Source organism: Camelina sativa, chromosome 17 (genome assembly GCF_030686135.1).
Source record: "Camelina sativa cultivar CO46 ecotype springtype chromosome 17, ASM3068613v1".
Classification (NCBI taxonomy): Eukaryota; Viridiplantae; Streptophyta; class Magnoliopsida; order Brassicales; family Brassicaceae; genus Camelina; species Camelina sativa.
Genome location: NC_141896.1, coordinates 6,272,145 through 6,293,608, shown reverse-complemented (window position 1 = coordinate 6,293,608; position 21,464 = coordinate 6,272,145). Strand labels below are relative to the sequence as shown.

Below are 21,464 nucleotides of genomic sequence, written 5' to 3'. Positions count from 1 at the left end.
CTTACCAAATAACACTAGTTCTGAAATTTTAACCGTGGCAACTGCCCCACTTTACCACTACCTACGTCCGCCCTTGTGAGAGTGAAGAAGCAACCAAAGGCCAGTTATAACATAATACTGAAAATTTCTGCATGTGATGCTTTAAAGAGCGAAAATGTATATGACTTGTGGCCATTTAGTTATCTAGATTATATAATAACCAGGCTAATACACACACATTTGTTCGAATTTTTCATCCATCACTTCTTGTTGTTCATAACAATTGAACTTGACTGAATTAAATTTTATTTTTATGTCTAAATTAAATCCATCAATTTTGTTTTGATATTTATAATTCTAGCTTGATTTGTTATCAAATTTGACTCTCTTAATTGATTTGAGTGTCAAGCTTTTAGAACCAGGATGATTATTTTGACTTAGTTTTGTTTGATTGAAATCGTTTCTTTTGACAGTAGCTTTTGTTATGTTTTATTGTATTTTGATTTTGCAATTTACATTTTTATAAAAAAAATCTAGGATCATTGTCTATGTTTTACTTTTTGAATTGGTTCATGTAAACGTAAAACCAGTCATTTGGAGGAATAGACTTTCAAAATCATTCTTACTTATTTGAGCCAAACTTTTGAAAGAAATATTTTTATCTTTCTCCAAGAGATAAGAGTGTCGACTAGGTGCAAGAAGAGATGATGAGTGATTTGAAAACAATACAAGTCACACATTATGTGCTAAATCATCTAAATGGATATATCAAGAACCTTGAGAAGGTTGGGCTGTTAGAGGGAAAAGAAGTTTCTCATCTATTCTTCATGATGTTGTTCAGGTACAAACCCTAGCTTACTTCCTCCTTAAATGTTTTTGCCACATGCTAGCTTATCCCTCTCTCGCTCTCTCTTTCTCTTTCACTCTTGAGTCTGACTTGAAGAAGCTCGTGAGAAATCCTCCTTTACTAAAACTTCCAAATATAGAAGATTTTATCGCCAGCAATCCGTTATTGAAAGATCGCTCAAGCTTCAGGAGTTCGGGCATGGGCGAGACACATTCATGAATAAGACTTTGTAGGTTTTCTTGTCAGAAGCAAATCAAGGAGTAGACTCAGGTTTCAGGAAGAGTCAGGAACTCGTTGATGTTCTTTTTTTATAACACTTTTACATGTGTTGTAGTTTCAGGATCGAGTTCATGAACTCGTTGGTATACTTTTTACTTGCATGTAGATAAATTATTTTAAGGGGAAACTGTATAATAATATTAATAACATTCAATCAACACTACAAGAAAACATCACCAGTTTTCTTTTATTCAGAGATCAATAAACCCTCTACATGCAAAAGATTACTATGATAACAGCTCTGTTTTCTCATTTTAGAACTTCGACCGTGATGCATTTCTCCAATATGTGTCACAACAGTTTACTAGCTCAACACCAGAGTTTCACAATTTTTATAGGCCTTTCGTAATTGAAGACCCGGGATGTAGTATTACAGATTCTGAAATCAATGTTCCTCCTGCAGCCGCTGCAAGCGGTTCTGTTCTACCAGCTTCGGTGGAGGACCTTCTCATTGCTCCAGGACGTGAAACTCTCAAGTATCTTCATCCCAAAGTGCAGCAAGGAGCTATTTGGTAAATTAAAAGTTAAACCTATATTCTAGATTTCTTAGTTAAGATTAGGGTAGCCCATTGATGTTATTAACTGGTTTTATGTAGGTTTAAGTGTGATCTATATGGTGTAATTACAAAGTCTATCTTGAGAATGCAAAAAACAGATGTCCAACATGCTTTCTTGACATATCGTTCTCTTCCCCTTGAGACTAAAAAACGGTGGTTTAAAGCTTTTGCGGTAAGATTCCTTATATAATATATGTTCGATTCACATAATGTTTTTCTCTTGTTATTTATTTCATGTGTTCTTTTTTTTTTGTTCAGCAAGAGTTTAACTGGGATCCCAGCATAACAAAAATAGTTGAGAACGAGTTTGAGAAACAAGCTGCCTATTCCTTCTCTAAGAACTTAGCTGACTGGAAAGACAAATGGAAATGCAATAAAGAGAAACCTATACATATGACAGATGATTTATGGAAGGAGTACATTACTCTTTGGCGTGATGAGAAAGTTGCAGGGTTGGCAGCAACAAACTCACTAAAAAGGAGAAGCAACCCAGATGGTGAAGGAATTCCAGTGCACTTCAATGGAGCTAAATCATTCTATAGGCGTAAAGATGAGATGGTAATTTTGAATTTCTTTACATTTCTTGAGAATTGTCATTCCAATGCATACTAATCATGTTCTTTTTCCATGTATATAAGACTATTGAGAATGGTGGAGTAGAGCCTAATATGCTGGCTTTCATTGAGGATGTTTATAAAAGTAAAAAAACTGGCAAGATTGTCTACAAGAAGGCTAAGCAGATTGTGGAGATTTTAAAAGAACAGGTGAATGACCTCTAATCTAAAGAACCACTTGAAGATGGATTGGTTCAGCCTCTCTCTTGTCCTGTGATAAACGATTTGGTTCGCAAGGTGAGGGGATTCCTTTTTCTCACTTAACATGCTTTTTACCATACCAAATCAACACTTGGATCCTTGACACTTCTTAACTATTTGATTTTTAACATGATGTTTCCATATTTTTTACATTATGCATGGTTGATTCTCAGGCAATACCCAAAAACAAGGGTCACCGATTTGGATATGGATCTCTTCCAGACCATGAAGAGTTAGATGTTCCCTTCATACCCAGCTTGGACCATGAAAAGAAGTTAGAAGAAGCATACAAACAGATTTCTGAGTTAGTTAAGGAGAAAGAGGAAGATACCAAGACAATCTAGTACTTGAAGGATGTTACTGAGAAGCTTCTCAACAAGTTTCCAGATTGTCGTCCTTCTGAAGAAGAAGAAGAAGATGATGATGAAACTCAAAACTAGAGTGTTTTAACTTGGCTGGATTTTTTGGTTTTTTTTGGTTTTTTTTGTTGTATTAGTTACGGTTAATGTAAGAATCTATTAATGTGGTTTAATTGACAATAACTTATATTTATATATTTTTGGTATTTTCGGATTTTTAATTAATTTAGCATTTTTTATTAATTTTTATTTTCTGTATTTTACATTAATTTGACAATATTTTGGTCGGAAAATAATCAGTCGGAATATCAGTTGGAAGTTAAAACAGTTGGTTAACAGTCGGTAATATAGTATCGACCGAATTACACTGTCGATAATTAGTCAGTATTTATCTAACCGAAATCCGACCGATTTTATCCGACAAAATTCCAACCAACATTTCGGTCGGAAATAAGGATATTTCCGACCAATTTGTAACTAAATAAATTTCCGACCAGCGATTTCCAACCGATCCAGTGTGGTCGGTTAATAGTCGGAAATGCCTTTTTCCGACTGTTTCCCGACTGATTTCACAGTCGGAGACTGCTATGTTTTCTTGTAGTGCAATATATAATTGGTATATATTACTTTCAGTTGTATACATATCTCTTCTTAGGGTCATTAATCAACTTTATACATATATTACAGAACTCTCTAGAGTAAAATCCTCGCGCCGAAAATAAATAAATAAGTAAAATTCGCGCTCCTTGTCTCTCACGTTTCTTATAAAATTCATCGACAACCTACAGAATTATATATTTGCCCACAAGTATTTGAGAAGTTGTATTCGTAATCGAAACATTCACGGCCGTGTCTCGCCAATATATGTCTATTGGGACATAAAGAGGTGTCCGGTTCCCAATGGCTATGATCCTCGTCGGGTCCAAAACAAGAATCACCATTCAAGTTTAAAATAATCTAAAAGATATTATTATAAATACTAAAAAAAAAACATTAATGGTTGTTGTTGGTCTTTGGATTTATATATTTTTTGGGTTTTGGATTTTAGATTCTCGTTTAGTTTTTTTGGTTTTTGAATTTTTCAAAAATAAAATAAATTTAAAATAAAGAAGTGAAAAATTGTCACGTTAAATAATTTATTTTTACAAAGTGTAAACTTCGTTTTTGTTAGACTGTCAATGACAATTGTTGAAAGTAGTTGGTGAAAATATAAATCTTCCAAAAAACCACTTTGTAAAATCTTAAAGGTATAAAAACAAAAACAAAAACCAAAATTAAAAACCCACATTTCGACGTTAGATGTTTAGGCGACTATGAAAATAGTGGTCTACCGAATGACTTTGATACAAGCCGTTTCAAGCCGATGATCAAAGATCTTTTTCGTAAGCATCAAACCATCATTTATCATTGGCTTGATTCGGTTTGTATCAAATATAGAGAAAAGTGTAAATATCAACACGATCAATTTCTAGAGTATATTTTTCTATCTAAACAACAAAAACTTTATTAATAGTATCAAAATTAGCATTGGCTACCATTAGTCAACTGTCAAAAATAATGATGTGGCATGACGTGGATGCTGATAGTGCGTGATTAGGATGCTGACAAGGCATATTATAATCATGAAAATTACCCTTAACAAAATTGATATTATCTTCTTAACCAAGTAATATTATTTAGGTATAACAAATTTAAAATATCTTTTAAATCATGAAATCAATAATTTTTGTAATCTATTGCAAAATTGCAAAATTAAGTTCAATGAATATTTATAATTACAGTTCCTTATAAATTATTACATAATTGATTTTCTTAGCCAAATAATATTATTTGGATAAAAGAATTACAAAAAAAAAATTTCCTAGTAATATCTTTCATATAAATTCAATAACGTTTAGAGTCATTCATTGTTCTAGTAATATCTTTTATGAACTAAATCCACTTGGGTCGAACACTCATTTTCAAATTAACTTAACAGGGAACAATAGTCGTATCGATATTAAACATAATTCCGGAAATTTCCGCATGATGCTTTACGAACAAAGAGCCAAACAGTATATGACTTGTGGCCATTTACTTGAGAGAGGTCTAGATTATATAATAACCAGGGTTTTTTTTTCTTGGACAAACAACCAGGTTAATACACACACACCTTTGCTCAAATTTTTTATCCATCACTTCTTGTTGTTCATAACAATTGAACTTGACTTAATTAAATTTTATTTTTATGTCTAAATAAAATCCATCAATTTAGTTTTGATATATTTTGGTTATTTATAATTCTAGCTTGATTTGTTATCAAAATTGACACTCTCCCTTAATTGATTTGAGTGTCAAGCTTTTAGAATCAGCATGATTATTTTGACTTAGTATTGTTTTATTGAAATCGTTTCTTTTAACAGTAGTTTTTGTTATGTTTTATTGTATTTTGATTTTGCAATTTACATTTTTATAAAAACTTTTAGAATCATTGTCTATGTTTTACATTTTGAATTGGTTCATGTAAACGTAAAACCAGTCTTTTGGAGGAATAGACTTTAAAAATCATTCTCACTTATTTGAGCCAAACTTTTGAAAGAAATATTTTTTTCTTTCTCCACGAGATGTGACGACTAGGTGCAAGAAGAGATGATGAGTATGATCCACAACATTAGACGATTATGAAGTTTTAAAAGACATGACTTAGAACCATTTCTAACAACATATCATATTATATTTATTGTTTAATTAAAGTGATGCAAAAATCATTTAGGAGTTCCACGAGATGTTAGCCTTTTATAAGTGTATGAAAAGGAGGCTTAACCTACTTCTTTTTTATGTCTTTGTTTTCCTAACCATGTTGTCTTTTTCCACTTGGATGTGAATTTTGATTTTGGTTAACAGCTTGGAAAATGTGTTAACCCCCGTGGTCCATCCCCTTTTGAAGCCAAAGTTGTTGAGCCTCCCCTTGATTCTTTTCCAGATGAATAAGACTACTTTCTAGGTTTTCAGCAACCCGAAGAGTAGTAGACTCAAGTGTCAGGACTAGTCAGGAACTCGATAATGTTCTTTCTTTACACCTGGATAGTACCAGGACCCGTGTGCCCCGGCCCTTGATCAGATACCCGAATTACTCTTCTTTTTCGATTACCAAATACGTCCTGAATAGTGTTTCAAAAATCAATGTACAATTCTTTTTTTATTCACAAATCCACACTCTTTGGTTCAAGTTCACAATCCATATATGCTGCCATAAAAAAATAATTTATAACGCATATATGTAAATATTAACGCTTATAAAAAAGCACAAAGTATCGCATTTTTTCTTCATGCAGGGAGTCATGGGTTACCCAAAGATTGTATAGTTCTTAATTAATCATATACAATGTATAGAGTTAAAATACTTACATATGAAGGGGAAGAAAAGTAATCCATAGAAAATAAAAATATTTACAGGGTATTGTTTAAATTCGAAAAAGAATAAAATTCATAAACGAAAAAAACCAAAACCGGTCGCTCACTAAGCCAAAAACGCGTTAACTTGGAACCAAAGAAAGAAAAGTCTACGACTACTTCAAACTCTGCACAGTTACCAGTTTAAACTAAACCTATAGTATTCACTTATATGATATGCAACTTATATATATAGATCCTAAGTATATATGAATTTTCAAATTATAAATGAATTGCAATAAGAAGAAGAAAAAAAAAAGAGAACGAGCCAACGCGTCTTGAGGATCTTCACGCGGTCTTTTGTCTCTCCAACTCTTCCTTCACTAATCACTATATAGACTCACGTCGGCAGTTCCAGCTTGCAAGACACATCATCGTCTCTACATACTAAACCAAAAACCAAACCAAAAGTAAACCGGAGAGAGAGAGAGCGAGATGGGTGAAAGAGAAGCTTGTCTAGTTCCAAAGAGAGGACAAGTTCTCAGAAGAGTTATTCGAGTTGTCTTCTTTTCTTGTCTTTGTTTCTCTTCTCGTACAAACACACCATCATGTCTCAGATCATCTTCCTCATCTTCTTATGTCACACCTTCTCTTGAAACCATCAAGCCTTAAAGGGACATCTAGGACTAAACCAACCCCAGTTAGAATGAAATTAGAACCCAATTCTCTTGTTTTTCTTTAAATAAGTCAAAGACTGACCATAAGGTCATATGATGATTTCAGAGTCACCCCAGACCCAGAGGGCATTTTAATATTGTTGTAATATAAGCCACTTTATTATTGTGACTTGATTTCTCTGTTTTTCTTTTTCTTCTTCTAATTTTCTCATCTATTATGTAGACTTGTTAAGCAACAAAGATTACACATTTTCAGGAAATGGGCTAAAGCAACATCTTGATTCTCAGAGCTTTTTTTTTGTTGACACAAGATTCTCAGAGCTTATGTTTGTTGTAATACGAATGAACGAACAATATCGCTGTCCGGAAGTTTTATTGTTTCGAACGCAGTTTATGAAAAGCGCCATCTTTTTACTTTGGAAGATATACTTAAGTCCCAGTTAAAAATGGAATTCGACTTTCCGGTTTGAGATATTAACTTCATCTCGGGCTTATAATGAAGGCTCAACTATGATAAATTTTCTTTCCTAATATGTAGATTGTAGATTTTGTAACAGCTAAAAAAACACAACTTATTTACTGGAGCTTTTTTTTTTTTTGACAAAAACTTCTTTGTCAAACTAATGAATAAATGAGTAAGCAATCTTTGTTACTAGCTTCATTTTGACAAATGCTATAATACACAGAATCAGAAAATGTGACTTTAAGACGTACATATACATTGATTGATCGGTAAAGACTCATAAAAGGCCCAGAGAAGTCGCAGAGATGTGAAGCGTTTTTCATACCAAAACCACTGTATTTATATAGAAGAAAACCTATGTTCAAAAGCCTAGAAAGGTTCTCAATGTTTCAATTAACATCTTAACAATGGTAATTGCGTACCTTTGACAATGATCATCCCCTGAAAACACTATAAGCAAAGCAGCATCCTCGTATCTTACCTACAGAGAAGAGATACCAAACTGCACTAAAAAAAGCTTTACCACAAAGTAAGAACACACAACGACAAAGTAAAGCAAGAAGTATCACATAAGTTTTTATCTTTTTTTCTTAAAGATTACAGAGCCAAAACGTTGCCTCAGAACTAGCTGCAAACCAAAACAAGCGTAAGTCAGTAATGATCTTTCTTCTTCGTCTGGAACTCCAGAGACATTAGAGATATGATGAGCCAAGAGAGAAGATGTGTAAACTAAGAACAGTACATATAGTTTTGGCCACCAAATTTAAACATCTAAAGAATAATTAAGAGATTAAAAGCATTTCCCTGCGTCGACCAGCTGCCTCTATCTCTTTCTCCCACCACGTTCCCTCATAGACAATGTCAGGATTTCTCCTGCTCCGACATTGTAATGTGCAAGCGACATGTTATCCTTCAAGAACCCAGCTTTTCCACTTAACTTCTGTTTATTTGCGGGCGTTTGTATCTCCCCTGCTATTTTCTCCTTCAGGCTTCCTACGTTTTCTGATAATGACTGCACTGTGATCTCAATGACTTTGGACCCATCATCGTTTGGCACAGAAACCCTGATTGTAGCCAAACCCTGAAAATGTATAAAACAGGTAAGATACAACTCATGGGGGGAAAAAGGATACGAAAATTACTCAAAGATTCTGAAAAAAAACACATTACCGGATGCTGAGCAAGAAACTGGTCTTCTGGCACAAGGACTGACTCATCGAACTTTTGTCTCTTTGGCTCAGGTTCCTCAGGAAGAGGTGGTGGTGCCTCTGCGGGTGGTGGGGGAGGAGGCATCCCAGACATAGGTGGTGGTTGCATCATCCCCATTGGATGCGGTGGAAGCTGACCATAAGGTCTAGGAACTTGCATATGCGGAAACTGAGATCCTGGTGGAGGGGGCACAGGCATACCAGACTGCATTTGTGGTGGTCGGTTCATCATCATCGAAGGGTGTCCAGGTGGCCCGGGCATCGAGAGCTGGTGTTGCTGATGCATTGGCTGCATCATTGGAACACCAAGTGGCCTCGGTGGACCAGGGTACTGAACAGTAGGAGGAGGACGAGGGAGGTTCAAGGCGAGATTAGGAGGTGGTGGCAATGGCCGGACTGTTGGGAAACCTGGTCGAGGAGGAGGAAGAGCAGCTGGACCAGGGAAGCTATTGGGATCTCCATAAACACCCTCACCTTGCTCCTCTCCATTAGCGTTCTGAGTCAAGGCTTGGTTAGCTGTGCGACCGATACTTCCTGTGTGACCATCCCATATTACTTGCTTCGGCTGCTCATCTTTCTTCTTCTCAATCTCTGCTTTTACAGCATTTGAGACTTCTTCTTCAGTTGTTCCAAAGATATCAGGACGCAGGCGGGCCAACCCGACAATGTTTTTAGCAATCTCATCATCTTGTGCAAGTGTAGTCTCACGAATCTTAGCAAACATCCGATCCTTCTGCTCTTTGAACTTAGGATCAATAAGAGAAATGCGCATGTGCTCAGACATCTCGTTAATGGGGATCAGCTCGCCAGTAATTGGTGATATAACAACTTTAGTTGGATCTCTCTCTGTCGGGATCCTGTCTTCTGGCCTCTTCCAGTTCTTAACAATTCTCATAGGTGCTTCTTCATCGTGTAGATTTTCAATCTTAACAATCTCTTCTAGGTTTGCTGCTCTCATTCCTTCTGCAACAAGCTTAACTTCTTCTTCGTCCATTTCCATTTCAACCTCCTTTCCAGGCTCAACGATTTCATCTTCTTCCATCGCTGATACTTTGCTCCTCCTTATAACCTCGTTAAGTGTCATAGGCGGTGGCAACTCTTCATCTTCCTCATCCGCAAAATCTATAGACTCAACAACGACAAAATCATGCCAATCAATCATAGCCATCTGCACTCGCTCCAGCTCTTTCTCATCCTCTTCTTTCTTCCTCTGCTGCTCCTGGGAACGATCCCATTCAAGACGATGCAAACAACGCTCAAGAACGGTAGTCAAATCAGCAGCACTCTTTCTCAGCTTTTCTTTCAAATCTTTAGGAGGCATCAACACTTCAGAATACGCATCAACCAGAGAAGTGAAAAAAGTGAACATGCTATGCGTTGGCTTCATAAACTGAAACTGAAGATTATTGCCCTCTCTATTCGTCAATCCCGTTAAAAACGTCTTCCCGTTCCGTGCCACGAACTGAGCAGTGAGCTTAATAATATCAAGCTCCTCACCTGTGATCCCTTCAGGAAGTCTAACTGTATACTTCTCAGGCTCTGGAGGTTCAAGAGGCTTAGGAGGAATCCTAAATTGAGCCTGAAGGTCGATCTGTCCATCACCTGCTTCAGACTCATCAGCAGCAGTAGCAGCTGCTGCAGCATCAAGCTGGGAATGATCTGTACCATCTGAATCATCAGTACCTTGAGCTCCGTCTTTATTCTGAGCACGGTATTCAGTGAGCTTATGCTGGTAATAGGCATGATAAGGATCTGCGCTCTTCAAAAAGTTGAACTTGGCATTACCATCATTACTAGCTATAATCCTCTTTTCAAATTCCAAACCGTTTTTGGAAACAAACTGAGCCGTTTTCTCAACAATAGTTCTGATATCAGGAGGTGGATGAATGATTCCAATAGTCCTAGTGTGAGTCGCAACAGCCGCTGGAGCTTGGTTTAAGTTGTTTTGCTCTGCTTGCAACAACTCCCTCTCTTCGACTTCCTGATCTGTTAATTGCGAAGGAGGAAGTGTACCTAAGTTCCCATCTGCAGGAGGAGCCTCCAGTGGCAGTATCTCCATCGAACTGAACATTTTCTGCAACCAAAAAACCTTTTCAAAGTTCAGCATAACTTTTTCGACCTAACTATCAAATCTACTGAAGTAGAAGAAAAACAATTGAGTATTTCATTTCAATTGGAGAAGGTATATATATATACTGGGAAACTCAGATGCGAGAGAAAGAGATCGGACAAAAGTATATCGGCGACGCGGAGAAGTGCAGCTTAGGGTTTAGGAGAGAGATAAGAAACACCGTACCTCAGCTGCTGGAAAGGAACAGCCTCGCCGCGAGAACCGGTGCGACGTCGGGAAGAAGCGGAGCACGAACCAGTTCGAGATGTGAAGTTTACAAGACGATTTTGATGAAAGATTGATAGAACCAAACAGTAGAAGGGGAATCAAACCGAGCCCTAGGATTTATGAACGAAGCTCTGTATTCAGTTGTGGCTAATGGGCCTTTAATGGGCTTTAAATAATTCGCTCGATGATTGTTTAGAGACAGACGGGCATATAAAATGGTACAAGTTTGGAAGCTTTGAATCCGATTTTGTGTAAACCGTTTTGCTTCTATTGTGTTTTTTTGGCCGTCTCTGGTTGATTCAAACGCAAACTCATTTGCTTTTCTGAGATCGTTCCACTTTGGAAGAAAGTCCCAGAAATAAGTCTAAGAATATAGATGATTTGTTGCGTTACAATATATAATCATCTAAATTTTCATGACAAAGTGGTTTGCTAAACAGAGACCTCTAAGTAAAAAATTTCATATATATAGACCCTGATTGGTAACAGCTGTTATTCTTGGTTGTAGAGATTTTCACTGTAAAAACTTTAAAAACTTTAACTGTTAAAATTTGATTGTTTGTCAAAAACTTTTAAAACTGTAGCTATTTTTACACTTTTACACTGATGATGATGAAAAAAAATAAAAATTATTATTGAAATGGATCTTAAAAGAAAAAAAAAATGAGAATAATTAATTTTGTAAAAATATAATATGTAAAAAATATACATATGTTTTTGGAGAGGTTTTAAATATAAAGAGGAGAAAAAAAGAATGTTTTTAAAATTATTTAGGCTTTGAATGGAGAAAGCATGTAATGCAGAGCAGATCAAGTGGTTCAAGCAGACCAAGCAGAATAAAAGTATATCAAAAATTTGGCAGTTCAAATGCAGATCAAGGGTGAACAGCATAAAAAAGCTGTAGACCAGATCTGCATGTATTTCTCCTGCAATTACCACAAAAAGACAAAAAAAAATGAACTGCACACAGTTCATCTGCATTAATTTTTTTAAGCAAAAAATTTCTTGAATGGTAACTTAGTAATAGGAGAACTGCATTAAAGGGTGATCTGCTATTTTTCTGTCCTCTCATTCAAAGCCTTAGTTTTACAGCCTGAATTTGACGCTTTAAAATTTTTGAGAAAACAAGGAAGAATAAAAAAGAAGTGACTTTTAAAGCTTTAAAAAAATTAAAAAGCAATAAAAGTGTGATTGGCAAAAATATAGCTGTTAGTGCTTTAAATAATTTTAAAGTCTTAAAAGTCTGTTACCAATCAGGGCCATAATAAGACAACCAAGGCCCTGTTCTTTTACCAAACGCTGCGACAGCGACAAGATAGAAGAAAAACAGTTTTGGGAGAGAGAAGAAAACACAGTAGTGAGAGAAAAACTGTCGCAGAAAAGGAACGGAGATGATGACGGAAGTGTCGCTACAAATTTCAGCGACTCATATGGTGTCGCCGTGACTCATTTTCTGCCTTCCGCGACTCAACTGAAACAATTATTTTTAAGCTCCGGTGTCGTTTAATTCATTTCTACTTTTCGTGAACGTCGTTTAACTCCGTCGCTGCCGCTGTCGCAGCGTTTAAGAAAAGAACAGGGCCCAAGTCTACAATCATAATGATGGTGTTATTAGTAATAAGCAATCTACAAGACTTATGCATCTAAATCATGGTGTTAAGACTAATGAGCAAGAATTCACAAAGCATAAGCATGACTCCTCAAATCCGTTCTAATTCAGCTGCAAGATATTGGAGAGGGGTTAATAATGGTTCCATATAACGCATCAACCAAATCAGTGAAAAAAGTTAACACTCTATGAGTTGGCTTCAAAAGTAAAACCGAGGATTGTCAACCTCTCTAGTTGTGATCAATCCCTTGAAGATCGATCTCCCATTAAGCGTCAGTGACTGCACTGTGACCTTGATAATATCAAGCACTCTCAGGATCGGATCCCTTCAAGAAGTCAAACTGTATACTTTTAGAGGAACCATATCAAAAACTTGATCTGAGCATCTTACAAACTTGATTTTTCTAGCATTATGGACATGACTATCTGTAATCCTTTTCTCATATTGTACTCTGAACTCGTGTTTGTAAACAAACTTAGCCGACACAAGAGTTCTGCTGTCTCGAGGTGGCGGTATCAGCGTAGAACAGAACATTTTCAATAACCAGAAGAGAACCTATGTTTAAATCCTAGAAGGTTCGCAATGTTTCAACTTTCAACTAACATCTTAACTATTCTAATTGTATGTGTACCCTGCGAGGCAGCGACAATGATCAGCCTGTGGGAAACAAGCAAAGCAGCATCCTCATTTGGTACCTACAGAGAAGAGAAAGTAAAATTTAATTAAAAAAGCTTAACAACATGAAGAACACTAAAAGCAAAGTATCAAATATGTTCTTTAAAGATTATAGAGCAAAACGTTGCCCCAAAACTAGCTGCAAATCCAAAAGAAACTTAAGTCAGTAATAGTAGAGATATGATGAGTACGAGAGACCAGTACATATACTTTTGGCAACCAATAGAAGACATCTATTAAAGAACAAGAATTAAGAGATTAAAAAGCATTTCCCTGTATCAACCAAACGGTCTCTATCTCTTTCTACCACCACGATCCCTCACAGACAATGTTAGGATCTCTCCTGCTCCGACATTGTAATGTGCAAGCGACATGTTGTCTTTTAAGAACCCAACTTTCCCACTTAACTTCTGTTTATTTGCAGGAGTTTGTATCTCCCCTGCTATTTTCATCTTCAAACTTCCCACGTTTTCGGATAACGACTGCACTGTGATCTCAATGACTTTGGACCCATCATCCTTTTTTGGCACAGAAACCCTGATAGTAGCCGAACCCTGAAAACATATAAAAAAGGTAAGATAACTCAGAGGAAAAAGAAATGGATTAAAAAATTACTGTAAGAGTCTGAAAAAAACACATTACCGGATGCTGAGCAAGAAACTGGTCTTCTGGAACAAGGACTGACTCCTCGAACTTTTGTCTCTTTGGCTCAGGCTCCTCAAGAAGATGTGGTGGTGTTTCTATGGGTGGTGGGGGAGCAAGCATCCCAGGCGTAGGTGGTGGCTGCATCATCCCCGTTGAATGTGGTGGAAGCTGACCATAAGGTCTAGGAATTTCCATACGAGGAAACTGAAATCCCGGTGGAGGGGGCACATGCATAGTAGACTGCATTTGTGGTGGTCGGTTCATCATCATCGAAGGGTGTCCAAGTGGCCCGGGCATCGAGAACTGGTGTTGCTGATGCATTGGCTGCATCATTGGAACAACAAGTGGCCTCGGTGCATCAGGGTACTGAACAGTAGGAGGAGGACGAGGGAGGTTCAAGGCAAAAGTATGAGGTGGTACTGGTAATGGCAAGACTGTTGGGACACCTGTTCGAGGAGGAGGAAGAGCAGCTGGACCAGGGAAGTTATAAGGATATCCATAAACACCATCAAGTTGCTCCTCTCCATTAGCGTTCTGAGTCAAGGCTTGGTTAGCTGTGCGACCGATACTTCCTGTGTGACCATCCCATATTACTTGCTTCGGCTGCTCATCTTTTTTCTTCTCAATCTCTGCTTTTACAGCATTTGAGACTTCTTCTTCGGTTGTTCCAAAGATATCAGGACGAAGGCGGGCCAACCCGACAATGTTTTTAGCAATCTCATCATCTTGTGCAAGTGTGGTCTCACGAATCTTAGCAAACATCCGATCCTTCTGCTCTTTGAACTTAGGATCAATAAGAGAAATCCGCATGTGCTCAGACATCTCATTAATGGGAATCATCTCTCCAGTAATTGGTGATATAACAACTTTAGTTGGATCTCTCTCTGTCATGATCCTATCTTCTGGCCTCTTCCAGTTCTTAACAATCCTCATAGGTGCTTCTTCACCGTCTACATTTTCAATCTGCATAGAGCAACCATTCTCTTCCAGGTTCGCTGCTCTCACTCCTTCTGCAACAAGCTCAACCTCATCTTCATCCATTTCCATTTCTACCTCCTTTACAGACTCAACAACTTCATCTTTTTCCATTACTGATACTTTGCTCCTCCTTATAACCTCGTCAAGTATCATAGACGGTGGCAAATCTTCATCTTCCTCGTCCGCAAAATCTATCAACTCAACAACAGCAAAATGATGCCAATCGATCATAGCCATCTGAACTCTCTCCTTCTCTTTCTCTTCTTCTTCTTTCTTACTCTGTTTCTCCTGAGAACGATCCCATTCAAGACGATTCAAGCAACGCTCAAGAACAGTAGTCAAACTAGCAACAGTCTTTATCATCTTTTCTTTCAAATCTTTAGGAGGCATCAATAATTTAGAATACGCATCAACCAGAGAAGTGAAAAAAGTGAACATGCTATGCGTTGGCTTCATAAACTGAAACTGAACATTGTTCATCTCTCTACTCGTTAATCCCGTTAAAAACGACTTCCCGTTCCGTGCCACGAACTGAGCAGTGAGCTTAATAATATCAAGCTCCTTACTCGTGATCCCTTTAGGAAGTTGCACCGTATACTTCTGAGTCTCAGGAGCTTCCAAAGGCTTACTAGAAGGAACCCTAAATCGAGCCTGCAGGTCAGGTTTAGACTCATCAGCATCTACAGCATCAAGTTCAGGATCTTTAGTAGTAGTATCATCAAAATCAGTAAACTGAACTCCGTCTTGATTCAGAGCAGAGTACTCAGTGATCTTGTGCCTGTAAAAGTCATGATAAGGGTCATCGCTTTTCAGAAAGTTGAAATGAGGATTATTCGCCTTCTCGGCTTTAACCTTGTTTTCAAAAACCAAACCGTATTTGGCAACAAACTGAGCTGTTTTCTCAACGATTTGTTTTATGTCTGGAGGTGGATGAATGATCCCGATAGGTTTTGTGTGAGTAGAAACAGCCGCGGGAGCTCGATTTGAATTGTTTTGCTCTGTTTGCGTCATCTCTTTCTCTTCCTCCGTTAATTGCGACGGAGGAAGTGGACCTAGATTACCGTCAACAGGAGGAGCCTCTAGTGGAAGTATCTTCGTCATCTTCCTGCAACTAGCAAAAATTGAAAACAATAGGTATCAGATTCTGATGAAACTGGAAACTAATCAAATCTTCTAAAATTGATTGATTAAGCGGAAATTAAAAAGTCGTTAAAGACATGAGTAGCGATAGGGGAAAATAGAATAATCGGTGATGTGGAGAACTATTACGATTAGGATACAGATTAAAAGAAAAAAGCATATCGTGTACCTTTTGCCGCTAAGGAAGAGCACCACCGCAAAATAAATCACTTCGTCGTGGAGAAGAAGAAGAATAAGCGAAGGACGGAGGAAAAAGACTATTCAGGTTTTATATAGGTTTTCAAGTTATGGGCTTTTTTAACTTGGGCTTACAATTGTGGTCCATAGTTAATTGTTAGACCGACTTAATCACATGAAAGGCTTCATTATTACTGCTTTTTTTTTTGATCATCTGATTACTATTGAAATTAGAGAAATAAGAGTTACATATTACATGGGTTGACAAACTAGCTTCTCCAAAAAACAAAACCTGACCATCTGCCATAATTAGCCTAAACTTCCTTAGCCTTGTACCAGTTTTGGTAACCTGGTCTATACAAAAGAATGGTTAAAACCTACAACCATTTGAGTCATACAACCTCCCCTGAAAGCTATAAAGAGGATCGAACTCTCTCATCCTCAAAAACTGCTTGCATCCATAAAGGATAATCTGACGCCACATAGGATTGGAGGCGACACTCGCTTGTTACACTATGAGCAATGAGATGAGCTCCTCTATTAGCTTTTGGGTTCTCGGTCACCAACGACCACTGCTCAAAAAACCTAAATAACCGAGTCAATTCCCCTGATTCATAAGCAAAAGAGGGCCACGCTTTTGGCCTCGAAACGCACCGGACTAGGGATCCATCTTCCATAGCTAGTAAAACCTTAAGACATCTGTGAGTGATCAAACTTTCCACCGCCCATCGTGTAGCTAGAAAGCTTGCCTGGTCTTTATTTGGAACATTAGTAAAGGCTCTACGGCTATGTAGGATCACCAAGCCTTTATCATCCCTTAAAACCCAAGATGCTCCACCTAGTTTATTTCTTTTTGACCAAGACACACCTATATTACATTTGAGCCAAGAAGTAGGCGGAGCTTTCCACTCGTCATTGTGTCTTGCTGAATTTGGTCATGGACCACTCCTTGCTAGATCCCTAGAGTTTTCTCCTCTGGCTTCGACAAACTTGTCTTCGCCATTGGGATCCTTTTGCTGAGCCACGCACCATTCATCTACATCGTCTCTAACTTTCTGCACTGATTGGATAGGAGAGAAACTTTTGCCTTCAAAGAAAAAGCTATTACGATTTTTCCATATCCGCCAAATGATCCAGGGGAAACTTTTCCTTAGGAGAGCAGGCCACAGTCTGTTGCCTCTATTGACCAACAAATGTTGTAAGTTAGAGTATACTGATCCTTTGTCAAAACCAAACTCCGGCGAGGGATAGTCCGATAAAGCCCAAATCTGCCTAGCTCCACTGCATTCAAAGAGTACATAATTTATTGTTTCCCCCTCCTGTCCACAAACATGGCATCTCTCATCAAGTCTCAAACCCCTCTGGTTCAGTTTAGACAGAACAGGTAAAGCACCACTTAAAACTTTCCACAGAAAGACTTTAAGTTTTGGATCTGTTTGTAGCTTCCACACCTGTGCTTTCAAAATATTGATTGATGGCTGGATATCTGCTTCTCTATAGCGATCTTGGTTGTTAATTTGGCCTGCCAACCAAACTGCTGACTTCACCGTGAAATCGCCACTCTTATTAAAACGCCATACCAGAAAGTCCTCTCTATCCACCACCGGTTTATGTTTTTGAATTCGCTCAATATCGATTGGCAGGAAATGAAATTCAAGCTTCTGAGGATCCCAATCTCTTGTTTGAAAATCAATCAAATCCCGCACTCTGAGATTTAAATCGATCAAGGAGTTTTTTATCCATGGGGGTCTCATATTTTCATCTTCCACCCACGGATCCATCCAGACCTGTAAAGACTCCCCATTCCCCACTCGAGTGCGCAAACCTTTTTTGAGCAAATCTCTCCCATATAAGATGCTTCTCCATCCATAAGAAGGCCTCCGTCCTAGACCTGCTTCCAAGAAGGATGAATTTGGGTAATATCTTGACCTGAGAACCTTTGCAAAAAGACTATCAGGAAACTGGATTAGTCTCTAAGCCTGCTTGGCTAACAGGGCTTGGTTGAAGAGGCTTCATTATTACTGCATGAATATAAATATTTACTATTTTTATTGTGATGTGATTACATACCATAAATTTACTCTCTCTCTCTTTTTATTTGTTGTTAAAGGCAAATTACTTTTAAGGATCTATATTTATTCATCTGGAAATACAATAAGAAAATTATGTAAGTTTATAGGTTAAGTCTTTGGCTTTTTAATTCAGTATATTAGCTTCAATTAAATTTTAATAGACATTTTGTTTTCAAATTAGGTTTCAGAAAATTTGGAAATATTTTTTACAAGTTAAAGATACACATTTATTGAATTTTACAGGTTTGAGATTGTAATTCAACTATTTAATTTTTAAAAAATTACTGAATTTTAACAAATATTCCAAAATTTTCTGTTCTTACAAGATATATATATTATAGAAAATATTGAGGAAATATTATTAAGATTCAAAATAATATTGTTTATTCAACATTGTTTAATTAAAACCATGGTCTACCGACATGGACCCAACCCACCAAGGTTAAAAGCATCCATGGTCTTGGTCCCTTTTGGAGAGGAAAAATATAATGGTAAAGACTAAAGAGTAAAGACAGATAAATTAGTGCTTAATATTCCATTTAATTTGAAGAAATCTAGAGAAAACAAAAAAGAAAGAGAGAGCATTAACAATTTGTCAAGTATTATTACGCAATCCACGTCAGTAAACCACCTGGAATGTGTTAAAAGATTTCCCACATGCTAAACACTTATATGAGCATTACGAGTTGTACTGACTAGAGAGTACGAGCGGGTGCTTGCTTTTCTAATTTTGCCTTCCCTTGCAGAAAATGCCGACAAACGTAACATTACATAAACATGACGCCATGTATCTGAGATCTGACTGTGGGCAAACTGATATATATATTTAGATTTGATCCATTTACTATGTAATTTTTGTTTGGTATGAATGACTATCTAATAGTTTTGGTTCAAGTGAAAACATATGGAATTTTAAAAGTAAACTCTAGTTTAGTTTGTTCACTATGAATACATAAAAAAATAATGTTTATATTCATCCATCATTCCCATATTATTTCATTACGAAATTTACAAAGAAGGGGAGATGCTTCATGCATTTTTGTTGATTGTTTTTTTTTTCTTTTCTTTTCGTTCCTTGTTGTACTTACTGTGTTTGGTATTGATAACCTATAATCATCAAGATTTTGAACATATAGGTAAGAAAGAAAGTACAATGATTTTGTTGCGTAACATCATATAACCTTTTGTGTGTACTTGCTTTTCTACAAATTTCTTTTCTTTTACTTTAATATCTTTATTTATAATTCTTCTTCACGCTTCGTTTATTTATTTGGTGTCTACTGAATATTTGTTTTATTAAAGAACAAAAGAGTTTGCTAGGGGAAAAGAGGTAAAGAACAAAAAGCACGAACATGCAAAAAAAGAAAAGAAAAACATATAACGATAATTTAAAAGAAAAAACAAAGAGAAATATTTTTTGGTTTTCTTAAGTTTTTTTCGTTTAGTAAGTTTCTAAGACTGATATAGTATAACTATAACCTTGATTCTTTATGAAAATGTTTCTAAATACTTTTGTAAGAAGAATTAGAAAAGGAAAGAAAAAAAAATATATATATATATATATATGCATATACATATATATATAAATCTTTCTCACTATATATACAACAATACAGTATGTTGAAACATGACAACCAATGATTAATGTATTTTCACATCTCCATAGTACAGATTATAACGACCCCGCCTAGTTACCAATATTACATATATCATCCCTTAGTTCTTATGATAGTAATTGTGCCCCTCCCTAGTGTTTGTATCTTCGTGAAAGCAACCACGGCTTTGCCTGATAGACCCGGTCCATCTGCAGAGACACACGGACGGCACGCATAGTCTCCAACCGGATGTCGAACCGGCCGAGCCGATGGCATTAGAATCCTCTTGTTGATGTCATTTAGGGTTACGTCTTCTTCTCGACCACCTGGTTTCACCACTCCAAATGGATACACCACCCTCTTCTTCTCGTCATTTTCGTTCTTCTCTGTAATGCACAAGTGTGTAAGTAAGTGTTTATATGGACCCGAGTGTTAAGAAAGTAAATATGATACAACTTGTTCTTTTTCCCACTATCAACCCAAAGGAAACTAGGGTTATACTTGCTAAGATACACTTCACATGTGATTAGAAACAAAAGCTTTGATATCAAATATTCTTAAACGCAAACGAAAAATATCCCATTCACTACTTTGGAAGAAAATACAGAATGCTTACTTGGCGTGGTCGAGGATGGTTCGAAAGAGTTCTTTGAAAAATCTGATGATTTTTCTCCTGAACATATATTGATCGAAGAATTTGGAGATTCAACTGTTCAATTATAAGAAAAAATTTGTTAAATGAGGATTTATTCGTCAAGATTATTCACTTTATTAAAAAATATATATATTCAGTTATTACTACTCCTATATTATTTTAATAATAAAAAAATATTTATGTACAATAACAAATATGGGTGATAATAATAAAGAAGTAGGTCTACCTGCAAACTGACTACTCGTGCAACTATAATTCTCAGACAGGCCCCAATTATTCTGCATTATTATATACCACGATTAACCAACTCAGTTTCATACTAAAAACAAAAAGAAATAGCGAATAATGTAAATGACTGATGAGAAAAAACAGAGTTGTAATTATATAAAAACCTGAGAATGGTCTAAATCGTTATTTGGTTTGTCCTCGGCGCCGTTGAACGAGAGACGTCTCCGTTTGCTTCTCCCACTGAACTCGACGAGTGCGTCTTCAAGGTATCCGGTGGAAACGTCCCCGATATCCATCTCCGGCGAACATAATATATGCTCCGGCGATTCATCAATGAGCCCCCATGCATCTATACAAGTACATTGCATGACCAAATTCCTTCCATTAATACTTGTTTGTGTATATTTTAAATGAAAATTTCTTGAATTACTAGCAAAAAAAAGAAGAATAGTTTTTACCAAAAACCAAAAAAGAATTCATGTATAGTTTTGATTGCACGAATATTACCAACAAGCTCAACAAATATTAACATTGTTATACATAAAAGATCAGTAATATATATGTGGTTGTCTATACCCAGATTGAAGTTTTGGTTGAAGAGTGATCCAAGGTTATGGAGATCCCAAGAGGGGAGAGAGTAGGAAAGCTCACTCATTTTTTTTATTTTTTTGTAATGATTTGTGGATTTGACTATGAATGTGTTGAATTAAGGGGAGACCATGTGGCTACCTATTTATCTTGGTGGGTTGTGAGTAAAAAGTTAAAATAAATTTAAATAATCCAAATAAAGCATGA

General features: G+C 36.7%; 2 protein-coding genes and 1 non-coding gene across 3 annotated transcripts; all 3 read right to left on the bottom strand.

Annotated features, from left to right (window-relative positions):
* Positions 1 to 7,899: 7,899 nt before the first annotated feature.
* On the bottom strand, positions 7,900 to 11,315 carry LOC104755762 (putative splicing factor 3A subunit 1). Its single transcript, XM_010478224.3, has 3 exons — positions 10,853 to 11,315; positions 8,519 to 10,630; positions 7,900 to 8,429 (listed from the first exon to the last, which is right to left on the bottom strand). The coding sequence occupies exons 2-3, from the start codon at positions 10,625 to 10,627 to the stop codon at positions 8,172 to 8,174; spliced, it is 2,367 nt and encodes a 788-aa protein (XP_010476526.2). The 5' UTR covers positions 10,628 to 10,630; positions 10,853 to 11,315; the 3' UTR covers positions 7,900 to 8,171.
* A 2,157-nt stretch (positions 11,316 to 13,472) lies between these two features.
* On the bottom strand, positions 13,473 to 15,918 carry LOC104759226 (putative splicing factor 3A subunit 1). The gene is made up of 2 exons (XM_010482177.3): positions 13,822 to 15,918; positions 13,473 to 13,733 (listed from the first exon to the last, which is right to left on the bottom strand). The coding sequence occupies exons 1-2, from the start codon at positions 15,901 to 15,903 to the stop codon at positions 13,473 to 13,475; spliced, it is 2,343 nt and encodes a 780-aa protein (XP_010480479.2). The 5' UTR covers positions 15,904 to 15,918.
* A 3,810-nt stretch (positions 15,919 to 19,728) lies between these two features.
* Positions 19,729 to 21,364, bottom strand: LOC104755761 (uncharacterized). The gene is made up of 5 exons (XR_015587290.1): positions 21,246 to 21,364; positions 20,834 to 21,018; positions 20,668 to 20,719; positions 20,403 to 20,495; positions 19,729 to 20,172 (listed from the first exon to the last, which is right to left on the bottom strand). It is a non-coding gene; the product is annotated as an uncharacterized LOC104755761 (transcript).
* Between the last annotated feature and the right edge of the window lie 100 nt (positions 21,365 to 21,464).